Source organism: Andrographis paniculata, unplaced genomic scaffold, assembly GCF_009805555.1.
Source record: "Andrographis paniculata isolate CXL003 unplaced genomic scaffold, ASM980555v1 Contig32END, whole genome shotgun sequence".
In the NCBI taxonomy this organism is placed as follows: domain Eukaryota; kingdom Viridiplantae; phylum Streptophyta; class Magnoliopsida; order Lamiales; family Acanthaceae; genus Andrographis; species Andrographis paniculata.
In genome coordinates, this window is record NW_026137565.1 from 6075281 (window position 1) to 6095982 (window position 20702).

Below are 20702 nucleotides of genomic sequence, written 5' to 3' on the forward strand. Positions count from 1 at the left end.
TTTCAAGTTCGACCTCCATTTGTGGTTGTCCACGAACAAGTTTAGTTAAGAAACGTATTGATTGATTCGTGTTTGTAGATAAATAATTAAATATCCAAATGATATTGTATCATAATAGATTGTCGTTTAAATCATCTAACAATTTTTCACTGTGAAAAATAGCATTTTATATTATTTTAGTCATTTAAGTATGGTTGAAAATTGTCTCTTTGATGTTATTCTAACATTCATTATTTGTGTGTAACGATTATATGTGGGGCCTGCAATATACATATGTTACACACGAACCATTCTTTATAATGTTTTTCATATAGTAAGGAACCGTATTCGATGCTAATATCAAAATTTCAGTTACACTTCTCAATTTGCAATTAAACGCAACCTTCACTTTCTTTTGTCAATATATATATATATATATATATATATTTGCAATTTTGACCTGGGCTGAATAATAATTAATATAAAGGTTGAATTAAATTCCTAAATTGAATGTTTATTTCAATCCATAGGTTATTTTCAACACAATGCAATGATAATCTCAAATCTATTAAAATAAATTGAATGAAGTTTATAATATGCTAATTCTAATTAAAACTTGATAATGACATCCAGGTATAATCAAAATGGAATAAAATATGTTATTATTGCTATCAATTAATTAATAAAATGTTTAGAGTGGTTGTAAATTTAAGATCTTGTTATTTTAACATTTTTTTTTTTTCCTTTCTGTTTTATATCATACAATTAACACTTAAAAAACAATTATTCAGGACATTACATCAATTCACGATATATAATACAAATTTAAGTTTGTTTATTTATAGTTTAAAATCATTTAAAATTAAATAAAATTAATTTTTATTTTAAATAACAAGATAAGAAACTCTTATACTAATAAAGGACTGCATCGCGCAATTGTGCAAATACAAGGAGTAAAAATGAAAATACAGCAGCTCGAGTTGACCAGCATTTCCTGAAAAAAACATACACGAAAAAAATGAGACTATATTTAACCTAGACTAGAAGAGAAGCTCGGAAGGCGTGAATTCACAGTAAACCCAAGCGGAAAAAGCAAAACTCCCGAAGATCAAACGAGAAAGGACACGAAAAGTCTGCCATAAACTACCAACAATTACCAGCATTCTGCGGCTCTAGGAATTTATCCGTGATTCGTCGATTCGATTGATGTAGTATCGTATTCGGGACGTATACTGGTTTGTAGAGAGCCTCGAAGCACTAAATTCCCGAGGAACGGCATGGACGAGTTGAAAATTTCTCCGGCCGATCCTAGGGGAAGTCCGGCGAAAGACCAGCAGGCTGCTGGTGTGGGAATTCTTCTTCAGATTATGATGCTCGTGCTGTCCTTCGTTCTCGGCCACGTTCTACGCCGCCATCGGTTCTACTACCTCCCGGAAGCTAGTGCGTCCCTATTAATTGGTAAGTTTCCCCCTTCTTGATTTCTAACTTGTAGTGGCTCCATTTATTTTTAAATTTTTGGGTGCAAGTGATCATTTGCTATATTGTTTAATTGGCGATTTCTCTATCTTAATGGAACTGAATACATGGCGCAGGGTTGATCGTGGGAGGTTTGGCGAACATTTCTAATACGGAGAATAGCATCAGGTTTTCTGAGACCATATATATCGTATTTATTTCTTCATATGTTTAGTTGTGTGATAATTTCACTGTTTTTTACATTTTGAGTTGTTTTGGTACTGCAGGGCGTGGTTCAATTTCCACGAGGAGTTTTTCTTCTTGTTTCTGCTGCCGCCGATTATATTATATCCTTGCGTGTTAATTTGAATTTATATCTATTATGAATGGTTATTGGAATATTTCACTATTTTACTTGTTTTCAATGGGAACGATTTCCTTAACTTCGTATTTGTGCTCACTCAATCTGGGTTCAGCCTTCAACCTGTAAGTTGGTCCTATATTTGTGCAATTGATCTGTTTTCTTTGAGATTATTTGTTCCTTGATGTTAGAGAGATAGACTCCCCATTTGATACTCTATATCAAGTTGACTTAACTTTGAATCATTAGATTTTCCTGGTGAGATTGATGCTATATATTAAATTCTTATTATAGGGTTATATCACATTTAAGTCTGATAGATGATTAATTATGCATATATTGTTTCTCTCTGGATAAGGGTGTAGGGTAAGACCCTGGAAGATATAGTCAAACTTAGCTACAAAAAAGACCTTTCTTTCTTTTGGCTTTCATGCGTATCATATTGTCTCAAAAACTGAAAGCATCACAACCTTTACCCTGAATCTTTTATTTTTGCAGAAGCCATTCTTTTCTAACTTTGGGGCCATAGTCACATTTGCAATTTTTGGAACTTTTGTTGCTTCTGTTGTCACAGGAATTTTGGTGTGGGTACCATTTCTCTTAAACTCGTCAAATTTTCTTATAATTCTAAGTCTTCTAGATGATATATTTTATGTACTGATTCATGATTTTATTGTTTATTTTTGTAGATATCTTGGTGGAATAACATATCTCATCTACAAACTTCCTTTTGTTGAGTGTCTGATGTTTGGTGCTCTCATCTCAGCTACCGATCCCGTCACTGTTCTTTCTATATTTCAGGTAACAAGGTCTTGCTACAGGTTTGTATGGCTATGTTTATCACTCATTGGCTTATTAATTCTTACTATAGATCCATTCAGGTCAAATTAAATCTACTTTGAATCATAATTGGGCCTATAAGCAAATTAATCTTTTGATTTTGGTATTATCACATTTTTTTGCCACATGACTGTCTGGGTAGAATGTTCATTGAAAAAGCTGCAATTTATGTACCAGAAACCTGGTTGATTTTTCCAATGCTGACTATTCTATTATTCTATAACATTTTTTATAATAAAAAATTGGAATAGAACGATTTCCTGTTCCTTTACTAGCGAGCTAATGTGCAGTTACGGTTCAAAAAATTTTGTTCTGTAAAATGGCTCAATTCAGTTTATGTCTTCTTACAAAATATCTGAGATGACAAAAGTGATTTGATGTTTATAGGAGCTTGGCACGGATGTGAATCTCTATGCCTTGGTCTTCGGTGAATCTGTACTAAATGATGCAGTAAGTTCTGCATTTCTGCTGGTTTATCTGATAGAGGATACCTGTTTAAAGAACATGCATATTTATCTAATCATTCTCTAACGCATGACTTGGCTGCCTGGTTGTGTTTTATGCTGTTTGAAGATGGCAATTTCTTTATACAGGTGAGTCATATTATAGCTTTTATCTCTCAACAAGTGTAGGTTTGAGCAGTTATTTATAGCCTTGGTATACCTTTGCAGGACTATGTCAATGGTGAGGAGCCATATGTCATCTGATCAAAGCTATTTCATGGTTGTGGTCAGATTTCTTGAGACTTTTGTTGGCTCATTGTCTGCAGGTTTGTAAACTTACTACCAGACAGTAATTCAATCATTTATTGCATTCTGAATAAATTCTGCAATTCAAGTTTTAGTTTAGATATTCGATGATAATCATATGAATTATAAAGATTAAGCCTTTACTAAACTTTAGCTTAGGAAACCACAATATTCTCCCTTCTCATATGTTGCTTTTCCTGCCCTCTTGATTAAAATAGTTTGATAACCATCATCTTCTCAGGTATCTGTTGTCTACATATCTTTTTAAATTAGTTTTTAATTGTTGATTCTAGCTAAAGTGTTGAGTTGAGATTTATAAGTAGTGTTATCTGCGCCAACTTTTGTTTGTAAATGTTGTGGTGTTCTTACCACTAATGAGTTATGCATGCAATTCCTATTTTGCTGACTATACAAAATTGATACTAGATAGTCTCAAGTTTTAATTAAACATCTTGTAAAGTTATTATTTTTCCTGAATTGTTTTTCACCTGTTGTCACATTGAAGATGAAAACATGCTTTCACTTTGTTTACTTACTCCTATTCCCAAATACTTATGTTATATGTTGCATTGAGACACCATTTATTGAACCTCATAAGGCCCATTTATTTCTAAATTACAGGAGTTGGAGTTGGGTTCATTTCTGCTTTGATATCCTTTTATAATGGTTTGAAATTCATGCCCAGAGATCTGTTAGTGGCTCTAAATTCATAACACATCTGTCAAGCCTTAACTCTCAGTACCTTTTCAAGTATGCTGGTCTGGATATTGACAAGTACGTAACTGGTTTATGCTGTTTCTTGTTCCCCATTTTAATCCAAAATTGATCCTTGGTATTTATATATTATAATTCCTTTTTCTATCTTGTACAGCCTGCAAAACCTGGAGTGCTGTCTGTTTGTTCTTTTTCCATATTTCTCGTAAGACACTATTGAGCCTTTTATTTTTGCTTATGGAATTTATATTAGTTAAATAGCTTTTTTTTTCATTTTTTGTTTTTCCAACTGCAAATATATTCAGATACATGCTTGCTGAAGGTCTTGGTCTCTCGGGTATCGTATCAATATTATTCACAGGAATAGTAAGTGAAAAATGGTGTAAATTTTGCCTTGTCCTTATCTTTAGTTTGATAGTGGGTACTTATAAACTTTTTGTTTATATTTTTCTTAGGTGATGAAGCACTACAGTTTCTCAAACTTATCTGAGAATTCTCAGAAATTTGTTTCTGCATTTTTCCATTTGATATCATCGCTGGCAGAGACCTTTGTGTGAGCAATCTTCCAATTTATAACCTCCTTCAATTATATGAATGCCCATGTTTCTTACTTTTCTCTTACTTCTAGATTTATCTACATGGGATTTGACATTGCTATGGAAAAACACAGCTGGTCTCATGTTGGCTTTATATTTTTCTCAATTGTATCCTTTCATTATGCAATTTTTGAATGAGTATCTGTTGTTTAGTTTTCTGAGGAGAGTGTTTCTCATTTTCCTTAACTTGGCCTATATCAAAGCTATTCATTGGAGTTGCAAGGTATGCATTTTCACCTTCATTGCAATTGTATTTGATGGAATTGATTATATCTTATCAATCCTTGCTATGACCATTTTTGGAAAAGGATTATTGTTAACCCCAAATTTTTTACCTAAACTGTTTTTGGGACAATTAAATATTTTGAATGAGAAACAACTATTGACCCTTGCTCTATTATACTATGAAGAGCTGCAAATGTGTTCTCGTGTGCATATTTGGTGAATTTGGTTCGACCTGCACATCGAAAAATACCAATGAAGCATCAGAAAGCACTTTGGTATAGTGGTATGCAGTTATATATTTCTATTCAAGTTACTTCATTGCACCTAGCAATTTCATGCATAAGATGGGCTTTTACTGACAGCGGAAACCCTGCAATTTCCATAACAGGGCTTCGAGGGGCAATGGCTTTTGCATTAGCGCTGCAATCAATTCATGATCTTCCAGAAGGACACGGTCAGACAATCTTCACCGCCACTACTTCAATAGTTGTTTTGACGGTGAGAGAATTTTTGGTGTTGCATTAATGCACAAGCAAGTGCATTGTCAAGCTATATTAGTTTAGATTGAAATGCCAGTTTTGTATGTACACCCAGGCTGGATCACATATGCGCCCGTCTTGGAAAATCCAAGTTTAACCATATTTTGGCATTGTTATCATAATAGTTGGTCAAGAATCGTGGTGGTGTATAGTTAGTTTTTCTTTTTGTCCAAAAAATATTTTATACTTACAATGTTGGGGTGTCTAATACTACATAAATAGTATCTGCTTGCTTGGATTACATGGGCTATGCAACAATACGGGTTCCTCAATTATTCTGTTTTTTTTTTTTTTTTTTTTTTTTTTGTTTTTGTAATACTAGAATAACTTAATGTTAATATTGTACTTTGTCGACTTTCTCTTGAGATATTTTAACATTTTTTATGGTGGTGGGAAACTTTTAGGTCTTGTTGATAGGTGGATCAACTGGAACCATGTTGGAAGCACTGGAAGTTGTGGGTGATGACCATGATGGCCCATTAGGTGAAGTATGTCTGCTCTTGTCACCTTGTATACATTTCTAGTGGATCGGCATATAGTTTCCTTGTCCATAACGTGTTAATACAGTATTTCATCTCGCCAAAAGTAATCTAAAATAATGAGAATTATGCCTCATGGTGTCATTTCTCTAGTGCATTCGTGTTTTGTTTATTTATTTATTTTGATATGGATAGATTAGTATCATGTTATATGTGTTTCTGAGATTTTGAAATACTTTCCCTGAATCAAGATTTTTGGATATCTGAAGTTAAGTTCTTTCAATGTTCTGTCCTCTTTCACTCTGGTCCATTTTGGAAAAGTGGTAGCGTGTGGAGATACTAGTTAAACTTGTTCATTGATTGAGAATTGTAATGTTATAATCCAAATTTACTTTACATTGTGACTGTTTTGAAAAAGAAAGGACTAAAAGTCCTTGCTTCACTTGTTGATTTTTTATAGGATTTTATGTTTATTCCATATCCAGTGGTGTTTTAATGCATCATTTTTGTTGTGTATTTTACCAATCACAATTATTCTTGTTTCCCCTTCAGAGTCTGGAGACAAACAATACATACAGAGCTCCTAGATACGAAGGGGAGCCGTCATCTGGAAACCGTTTTAAGATGAAACTGAAAGAGCTTCGTGAGAGGTAATGAAATATGATTCCCAGATTACTATTTTTCATTTTTTTTTTCCTCCCATTTTGCATCTCAACTTTTTCTTGGTTTCTACACTGTTGTTCTTGCAGCGCTGCATCGTTTACTGAAATAGATAGAAACTACCTCACCCCATTTTTTACATCTCAAAATGGTGATGAAGATGAACACGGTAAGCTCAATTTCTACATATCTTTATTAGGCTTAGGGTTGTAGAATCAGTAATAAATTGTGCGTCGGTAACATCTTATTATGTAACGGTAATACTGTTTACGTATGTTGTCTCCATTGGCTGGCATAAAAACCTGTCAGGTCTAAACAAAACCATCTGTCTACAACAAAACAACGGGCGTACATTTTATAGTCTGGATTTACATGCGACCTTGTATTAACTGAGCTTTTTGTTGGATTCATGGCAGCTGAGCTTTTTGGTGATTCACGGAGGGGAGGTTACCATTGACATGGCCAAACATCACTACATTGGTTGGATGGTTTTTCTCATCTTGCACCACAGATAGATGGTATGGAGAACTTCTACTCATCCCTTCCAGTTATTATATATTCTTTTCAAGCAAATATACGATGCTCGACAAAACCGGCAAGTAGATATTTGGAGATAGGCTTGCTAAGTGCTAACAGCGACAGTATTCAGACAATTCCTGCTGTACATGATGATGATGATGAGGATGTATGAAATACTACCGCACCCCCACCCCTCCCCCCTTATGCAGTTCTTGTTCTTGTGGTGGACAGACAAGACATACAGACAGGAAAACAGCTCCTTACCTTCTTGAATTGTCATTATAGGTACATATTCTTGAAGAGCTATTCTCTATATATATAACCATTAATAGTTCATCAATTATCACATGGATAAAAATATAGTATTTTATTTATTTTATAAAAATTATATCAAAATATTATTTAATTTAAATTAATTTCAAACTGGGATCAAACAAATTATAAATCTTCCATTGAAAAATCAAAATAAAGAACTCATTGACATGTAATTCTATAAAATTCAGTAGGTGTGTTTAGTCTAAGATTTTAGTTTTGGATTTTGAGTTGAATATTATAATTTTGAATTAAAATAATTATTTAAAAATTAAAAAAAATCATAATTCTTATTTTTTCGCAATATTCTTCGCGGGCCGAACAGAGTTGGTTTCTATTATATTATTTTTATTTGTTTTAAAAATAATTATATATTTTAGTTTTATTTTAAATTTTTAAATAGATTATTATTATTATATAATAATTATTTTATTTATAATTATTTATTAATTATATTTCTTCTAAATTATTGTATATATATTCTTCCTAAATTAGCGTATCTAGCGTATCTATATTCTTTCTAATTGGTTGTATCTACAGTCAAATGAGACACCGGAAATATTTTATTTATTTATTTTTCAATATTTAAGGTTTTTTTTTTTGTTTTTTAATAATAAACTACTCTCTTCATCTTATAATTATGTGTTTATTTGACTGAATTAATAAAGAATAATTTGTTTTTAAAAAAATAGTAATATATTTTATTAAAAAAATTAGAATAAATTAAAATAATAAAAATAAAAATAAATTTGAATTACGGACTAAAATATACAAAATAAGTATTAAGGATAAATTGAAATAAAAACGCGGACGAACCAAGTAGTATATCCAACACCCGACTCCTTTCTCCAAACAAACAAACATAGATATAGGTCTCTTGATTTCCACCCGATCCCGTTGTAACTCCGAAATCGGAATCCAGGCAGGTTACACAACTTCATCGAGCCCCGGCCCTTTAATCGGAGAAAAATCGTTTATTGATGGCGTTGAAGTTTCTCAACAAGAAGGGATGGCACACGGGCAGCCTCCGCAACATCGAAAATGTTTGGAAAGCCGAGCAAAAGCACGAAGCGGAACAGAAAAAGCTCGACGAGCTCCGCAAGCAGATCCATGAGGAACGCGAGCGTGCTGAATTTCGGCAGCTTCAAGAGCAAGCTGGTCTTATCCCGTAAGTTTCACCTTCCCCATCCCTTAACTTTGTGTGTTTTAGGGTTTAGAATTGGGATTAGGGTTTCTGTGGCAAGTTTGTGAAATTTTCAGATTCAATCTGTTTTGGTTTTTTCAGGAAGCAAGAGCGTTTGGATTTCCTGTACGATTCCGGATTAGCAGTGGGCAAAAAGGATTCTGGATTCAAGGCGCTTGAATCTTTGCCGAAGGCTGAACCCGAGGCTCCTGTAGCTTCATCTTCTACTGCAAATGTATTTCTTTTTTAATTGAAAAAAATTGTTATACATATTCTCTTCAAATTTAATGTTTTGTTGGAATGCTGATCAATTTGGGGATTGTTGGTATTTGTTGCAGCAGCAGTCAGCTGTGCCGGGAGCTTTGTTTGAGGACAAACCACAGTCAGCCAATGATGCGTGGAGGAAACTTCATTCAGATCCTTTGCTTATGATTCGTCAAAGAGAACAGGAGGCTCTAGCTCGGATCAAGAACAACCCCGTTCAGATGGCCATGATTCGCAAATCTGTAAGTCCAAACCGTCCTGTAGGATTATGGTCTGTAGACTATCCATGTCCATTTGAATAAGTCTTCATGCATGTATTAGATTAAAATCAATGGAAGTATCAAGCTTTTGTTTGTGTATCTTGATAGGGAAAAGTATTTTCTTTCTAACATTGATGTAGTCATGTTTCCCCTGTTAGTATGGATTGTATTATCAGGAATTATGAATTTTATTTCCTCTATCCATTCTAGTGGTGTATAAATTGCGGAATACATTAACTGAAACCCTGTATCGAAATTCCCTCTCTTCCTTGGGTACTTGGCAGTAGTTTGACATTTGGGAATTTAAGGTATTTTATCTTTCATATCAGATTGTGCTGTAACCATGCACATTATTTTTATTGTGTGGCCTCACTAGAGACAGAAAAATTTGTCTTGCTCGTGTTACCCAGACTTCATATATGTGATTAAAATATATGCTACCCTAAAGAATTTAGAAGTTATTTAGGTGGTTTTTCTTCTTGTTTGAGTTCTAATGTGTAATATTATGCTATTCATTGCTACTCTAGTTCTTTGAGTTGGGTAACTAATATGGCCAATTGTCAATTTCCAGGTAGTATCAAAGAAGGACAAGAGCAAGGATGAGAAGAAGCAGAGAAAAAAACATCATAGAAAGAGGTCTAAGCATCAGAAGCATTCATTGTCAGAAAATGACTCAGCTTCTGAGGATACTTCTTTGGCTGTGGATAATCGAAGAGAGAGCTATAACAAGCATTCCAAATCTGATAAGGCAGTCCACACCAAGTATAGTGGCCCTTCTAACTCCAAGTATGGCAAACGTGATGACCGTGAGAACACTAAGAAGAATGATTATGATTCGCGACACAAAGAAACTTCCTATGAGCGGCATATTGAATCTCGGCATGATGAGGAGCATGGATATGATTCGCGACACAAAGAAACTTCCTATGAGCGGCATATTGAATCTCAGCATGATGAGGAGCATGGAGTCCACAGGGGTTCCAACTCCAAGTATGACAAAAGTGATTATCGTGAGACTAGTAAGAAGATTGATTACAACTCTCGACGCAAAGATGTTGAATCTCACCCCGATAAGGAACATGGACTCCACAGGGGTAGTGGTGCTTCCAATTCCAAATATGGCAGAAGTGATGACCGTGGGAATAGTAGGAAGAATGATTATGATTCTCAATATAAAAAACATTATTTTGAACGGAAATTTGAATCTCATCATGATAAGCAAAGCCATGTCAATTCTTCTGATAAATCATCCAGGAATGAACCAAGCAACAGGCATCAAAGTGCTGTTAAACTTTCTGAGGAAGAGAGAGCCGCAAGGTTGAGGGAGATGCAAATGGATGCTGAGCTGCACGAGGAGCAAAGATGGAAACGGCTGAAGAAGGCAGCAGACAAGGATGCAGAGGATGCTATTCATGACAAGACATCTTCTGGAAGAAACTTCCTCGATGCTGCTCAAAAAAGTGTCTTCGGTGCTGAGAAAGGAGGAAGTTCAACCATTGAGGAGAGTATTCGCCGTCGAACTCACTACTCACAGGGAAGTTCTGCCTCTGATACCAATGCTTTCCGGCGCTGATAATTTTACTACAGAAACCAGAATTTGTCTTCTTATCATATCTACCCATAAGTCAACATTTCTGTATTCCTGGTATTGCTTTTTGGTGCTACTGTTCAGTGTTTGATTGAATATTGAATAAATAAAGATTGCTCTTTTTCACCGGGCTCCATCTTTAATCGAGTTGGAAAGGAACTTTCTGGTTGACAGTTCACAGGTGTTGAGATAACAATAGCCAGCAATGTTTAGCCCCTACCCCTCGAAAAATTTATGAATGGAAAGGTGAGTGTGACAATAAAGCAGTCAATTTCTGCCCTGATCCTTGTATAACAGATTGATTCACTGATTTTGTAACCACTTCTTTTTTTCCTTTATTCATTCTTACAGTTACAGGATCACGAATCATCTGGCTTCCAGTTTCTTCTCATTTCAAAGACAGCGTTAATCCCATGTTGAGCATCGTTGTATTAGTAGTTTCAAGATTCAGCTAAAAAGGCAGGTAAAAAGGTCTCATTCATGAGCTTATTGCAATTAATGTGATCTGTATATGTGACTAAGCAGCTACCCCTTTCCTTTTCACAAATTATGTAGATTACAGGGCAATGACAATCAAGGTTTAGTGTGAAAGAAATATGAAGTATATCATTCAATCAATGAATTGTCTTTGATTAGGCAAGAAATGGGTCCCAAAATTAAGACCCCATCATGCCATGTTTACTTGAGGCTGCAATCAGAACCTCACAGATCTGTTGAAATGCCCACTTCAATCTTCTACCTAAATAACAGCCAATATATATTTTGCTTTTAAAACCCACAACTTCTGTGCCAAAACACTCTCATCACTGATATGGAGCCGCTCTTATTTCTGTTGTTTGCTCTCTTTCTTGCAGGGTCTTCTTCAGTTAGATTAAATCCAGGCATGTTTCCTCAATCCACTCACAATATGCACATATACAACAGGCACAACTTATATTTGAACTCATTCTTGATTCTTGGTTGTTGCAGAAGCTGAACGGTCTAAGCAACAAGCTTTTCGCCTGCCTCTGTATCATATCCATGGCCAGGGCCCTGATTCTGCTCAGCCTGAGGAGACTCCCTTGCCTTTCTCAGAAGCCCTTGCCCTCGATATCGCCCGAGTTAAGTTTCTGCATTCCAGGCTTAATGGCACCGTCACAAGCCTGGCAGGATCCAGTGGCCTGATCAATGGAAAGTCTGTGAAGGTCCCGTTGAATCCAGGACAGTCTATTGGTATAGCTAATTACTATACCAAAATAGGCCTGGGGACTCCCCCAACTTACCATCTGGTGGTTGTGGACACCGGCAGCTCCTTCCCCTGGATTCAGTGCGAGCCCTGTAGGGTCTACTGCCACCCACAGGTTGGCAGCCATTTCAACCCCTCAGCCTCCAACACTTACCGGCGACTGCCCTGTAGAACCAGCCAGTGCTCATCGCTCAAGGTAGCCACACTCAACAGTCCCATGTGCACAGTTTCGAATGTGTGCATATACACAGCATCCTACGGGGATCAATCCTTCTCTGTCGGATACCTAAGCAAAGACTCTCTGACCTTCGGATCTGAGTCACTTCCAGATTTTGTGTTTGGCTGCGGACAAGACAACATGGGCCTGTTTGGAAGATCAGCCGGACTAATCGGCCTGGCTAAGAATGAACTTTCCATGGTGTCCCAGCTCTCTGCCAGGTACGGCAAAGCCTTCTCTTACTGTCTCCCATCTTCGGCGCCATTAGGGAAACCAGGCAGCGGAGGCTTCCTATCAATTGGGAGCGTAAATTCAGGCGCAAGATCCACTCCGATGTTGTCCGACCCTCGCGATCCCACTTTATACTTCCTGAAGCTAACAGCCATATCAGTGTCGGGCAGGCCGTTGCCTCTGGCAGCATCGGCGTACAGTGTCCCTACCATCATAGACTCGGGCACCACAATATCGCGCCTGGCAGCGCCAGTTTACGACGCTCTGAGAAAAGAGCTTGTCAGGATCATATCCTCCAAGTTTCAGGTAGCCGAAGCCTTCTCCATCCTCGACGCCTGTTTCAAAGGTGGCGCTGGACAGATAGCCACTGCAGTGCCACCAGTTAATCTCATCTTTCAGGGAGGAGCAGAACTCACCCTGGCGCCGGAGAATGTGATCATAGAAGTCGTCAAGGGGACAACATGCCTGTCCTTCGCAGCTACCACGAGGGAGAACGCCATTATCGGCAACCAGCAGCAGCAGACGTTTGAGATTATCTACGACATTACCAATTCGAAAATCGGGTTCTCCCCCAGAGGCTGTAGCTAAGGTCTGCTTGGCGTCTCTCAACGGTGGTTCTGAACTATGATTAAACTTGGATGGAGGGTTATTGATCAGAAGATAAATAAATTTGATGCCTCAACTGTAGAGATACATCTATATGTACACACCTACACCTGATTTATGTGTATATATAAATATTACATATGTTGGAATTGTGTTTTAGGCGAGGAGAGCCTTGCTAAGGTGGGGTTGAGGAACCACTGTGGATTTGTAAAGATCTAAATGCCATTGAGCAAATTCGAATCTTGAATTATAGTTTCTGTATGATTACAGTTTGCAAGTTTCGAGTCAGAATGTTGATAATATGATTGCTTTGATTTTCTTTTTAACTGTTTTTTCAAGAATAAAGAACAAATCATTCTGTGCTGAGCAAATCTAAAGGAAATTTTGGTTGGTGGGACTCTTACCACATTAGATGTATATTCAAAAATGGTAAAATTCACCAAAATCAACCCTTATCACTTGAATGCATATCTGCTCTTGTAAGCTGCACCGAACTTTCAAACATTGCACTACCAAAAGCAAAAACCTAATCTTAATTAATCACAATCATGACTGACAGGTCTAAATAATTGGGCAATCCATGACCATAATAATGGTCATCTCATTGTCTAAGTAATAATGGACTGAAACCCCTTTATGTAAGATGGGCATGGGGAGTCATCTCATTGTAACATGGAACAAACCCTAGTAGACAAAATTGGTGAGTGGAGGGAACTGACAACACTCACTTGGATGGTGGAATGGCACATCAAACACAAATTATTGATATAATTGAATGTTGACATGCATTCATTGACGATAAAAAGGGCTTTTTAATTACATGTGCAAACAGAGAAAGCTTCCCTATCAAATGTAAACAGAGAGGCAGACACACAGACAGGCAGCCATTAAGAATGTGCACAACTCATGCATACCAGGTGGAGATGGTGATGGATGGCCAGCCCATATGAACAGTGATTGTGAAAAAAGAAGAAGCAAAGACTTATTTTGATGCAGAAAATTCAACAGCTCCAATACTATCATCAAGTTTAAGCAGTATTAGGAACATCAAGTGACATTTTCTGGGAAAAAAGAACATACCAGCCTGGAGATAGGATTGAAATTTCAGTTTGAACAACCTACACAGAATGCGATCCGAGTAATAAACATTTGGTTCTCAGGTGGTTGTCAGCATTATTTGAGGAGGATAAAGGACAGGCCAGATGATGCAGGCTTCGGTGGTTTCATCAGCCAACAGATTGGCTCTTGTGGTCTTCTCCGACATCAGATATAGGGACTCAGAGTGAATGGAGAGATTCAGATAAGAGAGTCCAGATATGAGTTGTGTCTGCATCGGTTGTACTGAAGGAGGCTACCATAAGTGCGATCCCACACCCCAATAAAGAGGGATTCGGTATCAGGGCTGAAGGAGATGCCGGATATCTCACCAAAAAAGTCAATCTCTTGCTCTTTGTCGAAATTGTTTCTCACATCATACACGTGAACAAAATCTGCTGGCTCAGACATTGCCATAAACTGCCCATCTGATGTGAAACGAATAGATCGAATGGCACCCATACTTCCTTTGAGTACATCGACTGACTTTGATAGGTTCCGGGAATCCCATATCCGGCATGTCTTGTCCTGGTTACCAGTGGTAAATATGTGACCATTTGGATGCCATGCAGAAGCAAAAGAATAATCCAAGTGTCCGCGAAGAGATGCAATCATCTGCACGAAGAAAAAAAAAAAGTTACCACAGCATTCAAAATTACATTCCTCACGAATGAAATTCAGCCATGAATTCTGCATCCTTCCACAGTTGAATTCTTATCCTGATTACATCATTACATGAATATATATATAACAGATACCTTCCCCGTTTGAGAATCCACAAGCATCCCATCAGGATTATCCCCAACAATAACAGCCACCTTGCCATCTGGACTGAGTGAAGAATGCTGTAAACAAACCAACAAAGTTTAACCTCTCTATAATATAAACTAGAGAAAAGAAGGGCGCGCATACAAAAAAATTGATACACTGGTAGCTTCAATCAACTTGCACAACTCAATTGCCTTACAAAGTTCTAATATTTCAACTACCCTACATAAAGCCAGCAACACAAGCAACAGCCCAAGAACATACTGAAACAAAACATAAGGCATTAACACCACCAAATTGACAGTTTATCAGGCGTAAAACATGTCTCCCAGAACATACTAGAATTGAAAAGGTATGAAATGATATAATTTCAAAATCTGGATGCTGATCTATATACGTTCATATTATTGTAGCAATAATATAATAATATTAATGAACAGAAAGCCCCAAAGTTATTTAATATTCCCCATTTCCCCTACTAACTTCTTCAACAGATAGCCACTCAAACTTTCATGATGTGTGTTGCAGCATGGTGTGTGAATATGCTCAACTTAAACTTTCACAGTGTTCCAGTTATGATCTCCTGGAAGCTTTTATTTCATTGATTAAAATTGCAATTTCATAAAAAAGTTTATGACTAATTAGGTATAGACACTTCCAACAGATGACAGTAATACACTCATAGTTTTTGTTCTATTCACAATAACAAAGATAGGACTCATATACAAATAGGATACAAAGTATCCATAATATGTCAAATACACGAGCAACTTCACAAGCTATGACAGAATACTTACATTTACAGGCCAGGGAAAAGTAAAATGCTTGAGAAGCTGAAATCTCTCCAAGTCAAAATCTCGTACTCCACAATCATTATTTGCAGCTGTGAAATGTGTAGCGCCGCTGATGGTTCAAAAGAAATTAGTATAGATTATTTCTAAAGAGAGCCAGCTATGATTCTGCATAAGATTCGCTTTAGAGATCAGTAGCAGTGGAGTTTGGGAAGGTGAGAGAAAGATTCACCTTGGACCATCATATATCTCGATCGCATTTGTGATGGCATTATCATGATAAGTTACCCTTGTGCAAAACCTAACACCAACTTGATCAAGATGCTGCATCAAAGAAAGAATTCTTCATTCAGCTATCAACAAGGGATGAGAAGTTCCAAGCATAGACTTTCCTATTCTATATGTATTATGACATCCCAGCAACAGTTAATCGGTACTGAACTATCATTAGCATTCATGTGAAAATTATATATCTCAAGACACCAACATGGCAACAAAGATGAGGATTATGTCAAATGTCCAAACTCCAAAGACACCAAAAGAATATCCAAGAAGATTCCTGGTGATAAACTATATATATCTTGTAATATGAGACAAAAAAAAATACATAGTCCATCTGAAGCTTTCACTAGCAGAATTAATTACCTTGCAAATGAGCTCTCCCTGGAATCCCCCGGCAATCAACAAATTGTCACGGACAGCTAGTGTGCTTACTTGGGTTTGAGTGAATCCTTCACATAAGCTTCCAGGGTGTTTCTGAAAACGACATATCTTAGTCCATAATACATTGTTTCATTCCACAAGAAGAACATGAAACCCATAGCACGGAGAGTTTATGAATTACATAGTCGCACCTCACGTGGAGCCACATGACCAGAAACATTAAGAACTTCAGTCCTCTTAGAACTCAAAGAAGACCAATGAATGATCGAGTAATGTGACATGAGGTAAACATCATGCTTTGAGGTTGACCAAACCAAATTCCTCAACTGGAGATAAAAAGCAACTTTATAAGGCAATATTCCACAGTGAAATTGCTACGTATTTAAGCATAATCCACTGCTCAGTATAGGCATATTTGCTGAATCTAAACTCTAAAATAATAGAAAATTGCATTAGTATTTGGTAGGCAAAGGTATTTAGAAGCCTTTGTGCTACTCATAAACAAATATCAAACTTAACATTGCTCACAAGCAGAGAGTAGAAATTGTCAGAAACCCCTACCTGAAAATGAAGAATGGTTGATTTCACTGATCTAGAATTCTGCCAGAACTCATAATGCACAGCGCCTTTCCTTGTTACTTTGCACTCCTAGCATTCCGGAAGAAAATTGTACACAACAAAATGTGTCAACATAAAGTTACAGGAAACAACCTCAAACTGGTTTTGACATGATCAGAAAAACAAGCTACCTTCTGCGAATTCTTTCCAGATTCGGGTACATTCTCATAATTCTTATACTGTTCTATTCTAGTTTGTCTGTACTTCTCCCTCGAAATCCTTAGCCGCTTCCACGGTATTGCTTGGATATCTTTCCCTTGCCGTGCCTCAGCAGCAGAAGTATCCGTTATCTTATCGTCCTAACCCCACATTCAAGTTAACCAATGCCGCCAAAACAAAAAATGTCTAAACTGATTATGACATCAAATAATTCACACAGAATTTTTGTTACAGATTGCACATACCAAATGATCATATTCATCTTCATCCTCCTCCTCAGATTCTGTGTCGTCATTTGCTTCACCGGTAAAATAGGCATCATCTTCCAGCTCGCCCATCTCGTAGTCATTTTCGATTTCTGCTTCCTGAGACATTTATTTTGGAGTGCACCAGCACCATATAACACTAATCTGGAGTCAGCACCGAGCCCTAAGCACCACGAAGACGAAATTCACTTATACATCTCTTTTAAGCAAATAATCAAGGCAGCTGGAAGAACAGCTAACGTCAACTTCATTAAACAGCAAATATCACCTCTCTACGCTCTTAAACCGATTTATTTACAGGAGAAGCCGATTGCCCTGCCAAGCGCAACAAAAGATGGGCGTAATTAAAAAAGAACAAATACAAGTGACTCCGATCGAGGATGATTAGACCAAATTCAACAAAGGTGACCTCGATTTCTCAATTCCCAGAAGTACTCAAATCGTGAGGTGCGATTCCCACTCTGGGGTTTCGATGATGATACAGTGAAAATCGAAAATAAGCGAAAAGTAGGACCGCGATTGATTCCCTAAATGGTTCCTCGAGCTCGAGCCGCAATTGGGAAACTGGGCTAGGTTAGGTTAGGGTAATCGTGAGAGGGGAAAATGTGGTGGCGGGTAGTTGGGGTGGGAGGATCTGGTCCTTGTAATGGTTGATTTGCGTGCTTCTATCTCGCCGGCCGACAATAGATAAGACCAAGATTAGTCTACAGTGACACGTGTACGGTTGTGATCTGCAGATGTGTTGGAAAGAAATACTGCGGTCTGCGGGTGAGGTGTACTGCTTATTGCAATTTTAACCTCGCTTTTTACGCTATCTAGATAAAATATTTTGTTAATATTATATTCATATTTGTATATTTATTTTTAATATTATATTTAATATTTTAAAAAATATTTAATTTTACACTACGGTTGTTTGTTTGGGGGTTTGGATTTTGAGTTGGGATTTGAATAAGAAAAATTTTGAATTTGAATAGTTGTATGATGTAATATAAATAGGTGTTGACGTGATGTTTTGAATGTAAAATTGATTTTTAGTATAATATAAAAAATTGAAAAATAAGTGTTATGATTTGATATTTTTGGGGGGAAAAAAATTGGATGAATAGTGGGATTTTAACCTACAACCGAACACACCTTACAAGTACTCTTTGAATTAATTTTGTCTTCAAGGCGATAACAGACCCTCGAAAATCGTCGGATCCACTAAAAAAAATCTTGAGTTGTTTTCTTTTTTTAAAAAAAATAATCCAATATATATATTTTTAAAAAAGTTAATATATTATACATTTTTATTTTATTTTATATTATCTATCCAATTTTATATGCTTCACGTAAAAGAATTTTTCATCAAGATATAATACAAACAAATTCATTCTTTCTACAAAATTTCTTATGCTGTAAAAAAAAATTCTTTCAAATAAAAACACAAATTAAACAAACCCCCTAATTGAAGGGATTTAATAGAAGAATAAATCTTAAAATTTCTTGCACCAACAATGACAGACGTTCGACATTCATTATATATATCTAACGACTCTCAAGTAGCCACGGGAGGATTGCGTGGTGATCAAACTCCTTAGTAAGCTTATTTCCTATCTAAGTATGAGATGGGCTCTAAAGATTATAGAAATCGATGAAACTTTTTAAACTTATGGGCATAAATAATGGTTTTTATACGGTAAAATTTGATTAGGGTGAAGATCGTCAAAAGACATTACATAGGAGTCTATGGATGTTATACGATCACTATATAGTTATCCAGTGATGGAGTTTTGATTTTTCTTTTTATTGAATGTCACTATAGATAAGACAAATGTTTGGATTAAATTTCTAAAATTAAATTTGGCATGTCTAACCTCAATTGTGGGCAAACCGATCTAGGTCGACATGAGCATGGTAAACATTGTGCGTGGTTGATTCATCCACATATGTGTTGAAATCGATTTTGCTCCCCCTAACATAGACCAAATTTGTGTTAAAGACCATTGGCAGAAGGTCAAATGCAGGTCTGTTCAATTGGCGGACTCGACTTAATGTCTACTGTACAATTATTGTATAAATTTAAAAATTAAAATTCAAACCCTACTAACCTATAGGGTAGGCTAAAATAGCCTGTTGAGATTCTCTGCAATTCATCTAAGTCCATTCGCTAGCAACGATTCACGTGATTGAAGATACAGACTGGTAGGTGGTACGTGAGGTAATATATATACAACTTTAATAATATAAAATATTTATATTATTTTAAATATCACATCAAACTTTCATTTCAACTATTTCAAAATTATTTTTCAATTACATCTAAATACCATTTAATTCAAATTATCACATCAACATATCATCTCTCTCAATAAAATAATAATTTCTTCCAACATAATCATTACAAAATTCATTCCCCAAACAAACACAACTTACAAATTCATACTTTAAAATCCTCAAAAATCCAATTCCAAAATCCAATCCTCCAAACAAACACACCTTACGAAAACTTACAAATCATCTCTCTGCGGTGTACCCTATATGGATATATTTAGACGCAATGCTCAAAACCAAGACTTGATGGTCAAATGTGAGTGGAGCGGAAAGTGTATGAGTGAAGCAGAGTGAGGGTAAAATGAAGTGAAAGTGACCGAGGTGACCGGAGCATATATATGTATAGTGATGATGAGACGGAGCTACGTTTGTGAGCAAAATAAACTGTGAGCGATAATATATATATTTTTATTATTATTTTTTTAAATGGGAATAGGTGATGTGTTTATGTATGATACTTTGTGTTCCTAAATGAATAGATTTTTCTGAATGTAACGAACGGAATGATGATAATAAAATAATCGAACATATATATAACTGAAATGAATAGATGTAAACTGTGTGATCATATTTATTCATTTAAATCATATTCGATTGGTACTAGACTTCCAGGGAGTTACATCGTGACTTTAGATCTCACAACTAAGAACATTATTTAAAAGAAATGTCATTGTCACGAGACATTTATTAGATCCAATAGACAATCACTTGTGTTTAATGAATTATTCCTTAAACTGTTTCACTAGTGGCTCTACCTTGATAATATTTCTCTTTAATCAAAATTAAATTCAAATTACATACTAAGTAGATTGGCACAACTCCCACATACTAGATTATTCCTTACGGGTCAACTTCAACAATATATTTAAAATATAGTAAATACACCCATTATCTTAAGGGGATTGTTTAAATTTGGCTTGAAATTGAATATTTGGTTTGAATTTTAATTTAAATAGTATTTTAACATGATATTTTGTGAGATGAAGTTATATGCATCGAATAATAGTAATTTTTTGTTTCAAAT

General features: G+C 36.1%; 4 protein-coding genes across 9 annotated transcripts; 3 read left to right on the forward strand and 1 right to left on the reverse strand.

Annotated features, from left to right (window-relative positions):
- Window positions 1-1006: 1006 nt before the first annotated feature.
- On the forward strand, window positions 1007-7295 carry LOC127247884 (sodium/hydrogen exchanger 6-like). 2 transcript variants are annotated; one of them, XM_051269951.1, is made up of 22 exons: window positions 1010-1437; window positions 1572-1623; window positions 1722-1781; window positions 1896-1920; window positions 2294-2379; window positions 2485-2596; window positions 3023-3085; window positions 3209-3228; window positions 3307-3404; window positions 4006-4034; window positions 4127-4158; window positions 4256-4303; window positions 4404-4464; window positions 4554-4651; window positions 4727-4802; window positions 4898-4917; window positions 5105-5202; window positions 5308-5417; window positions 5863-5946; window positions 6490-6587; window positions 6687-6766; window positions 7014-7295. In XM_051269951.1, exons 1-22 carry the CDS (start codon window positions 1257-1259, stop codon window positions 7052-7054), a joined length of 1572 nt encoding a protein of 523 aa, XP_051125908.1. In that variant the 5' UTR covers window positions 1010-1256; the 3' UTR covers window positions 7055-7295. The 2 variants fall into 2 exon arrangements, 1 of the variants encoding a protein (XP_051125908.1); XR_007837942.1 differs by lacking the exon at window positions 7014-7295 and having other exon boundaries at window positions 1007-1437; window positions 5863-5941.
- On the forward strand, window positions 7287-10849 carry LOC127247886 (uncharacterized). Of its 3 annotated transcripts, XM_051269957.1 has the most exons (5): window positions 7287-7401; window positions 8351-8596; window positions 8714-8846; window positions 8950-9117; window positions 9707-10849. In XM_051269957.1, the coding sequence occupies exons 2-5, from the start codon at window positions 8409-8411 to the stop codon at window positions 10706-10708; spliced, it is 1491 nt and encodes a 496-aa protein (XP_051125914.1). In that variant the 5' UTR covers window positions 7287-7401; window positions 8351-8408; the 3' UTR covers window positions 10709-10849. The 3 variants fall into 3 exon arrangements, with proteins under 3 accessions (XP_051125914.1, XP_051125913.1, XP_051125915.1); XM_051269956.1 differs by lacking the exon at window positions 7287-7401 and having other exon boundaries at window positions 8246-8596; XM_051269958.1 differs by lacking the exon at window positions 7287-7401 and having other exon boundaries at window positions 8246-8596; window positions 8953-9117.
- A 503-nt stretch (window positions 10850-11352) lies between these two features.
- LOC127247888 (aspartyl protease family protein At5g10770-like) lies at window positions 11353-13263 on the forward strand. Its single transcript, XM_051269961.1, has 2 exons — window positions 11353-11604; window positions 11693-13263. The coding sequence occupies exons 1-2, from the start codon at window positions 11535-11537 to the stop codon at window positions 12982-12984; spliced, it is 1362 nt and encodes a 453-aa protein (XP_051125918.1). The 5' UTR covers window positions 11353-11534; the 3' UTR covers window positions 12985-13263.
- A 703-nt stretch (window positions 13264-13966) lies between these two features.
- On the reverse strand, window positions 13967-18019 carry LOC127247889 (uncharacterized WD repeat-containing protein C2A9.03-like). Of its 3 annotated transcripts, none has more exons than XM_051269964.1 (11): window positions 17772-18019; window positions 17631-17677; window positions 17342-17525; window positions 17069-17227; window positions 16881-16967; window positions 16511-16645; window positions 16302-16412; window positions 15889-15980; window positions 15663-15768; window positions 14856-14942; window positions 13967-14712 (listed from the first exon to the last, which is right to left on the reverse strand). In XM_051269964.1, the coding sequence occupies exons 3-11, from the start codon at window positions 17468-17470 to the stop codon at window positions 14299-14301; spliced, it is 1320 nt and encodes a 439-aa protein (XP_051125921.1). In that variant the 5' UTR covers window positions 17471-17525; window positions 17631-17677; window positions 17772-18019; the 3' UTR covers window positions 13967-14298. The 3 variants fall into 3 exon arrangements, with proteins under 3 accessions (XP_051125921.1, XP_051125919.1, XP_051125920.1); XM_051269962.1 differs by having other exon boundaries at window positions 17069-17236; window positions 17772-18017; XM_051269963.1 differs by having other exon boundaries at window positions 17069-17236; window positions 17631-18017.
- Window positions 18020-20702: the final 2683 nt, after the last annotated feature.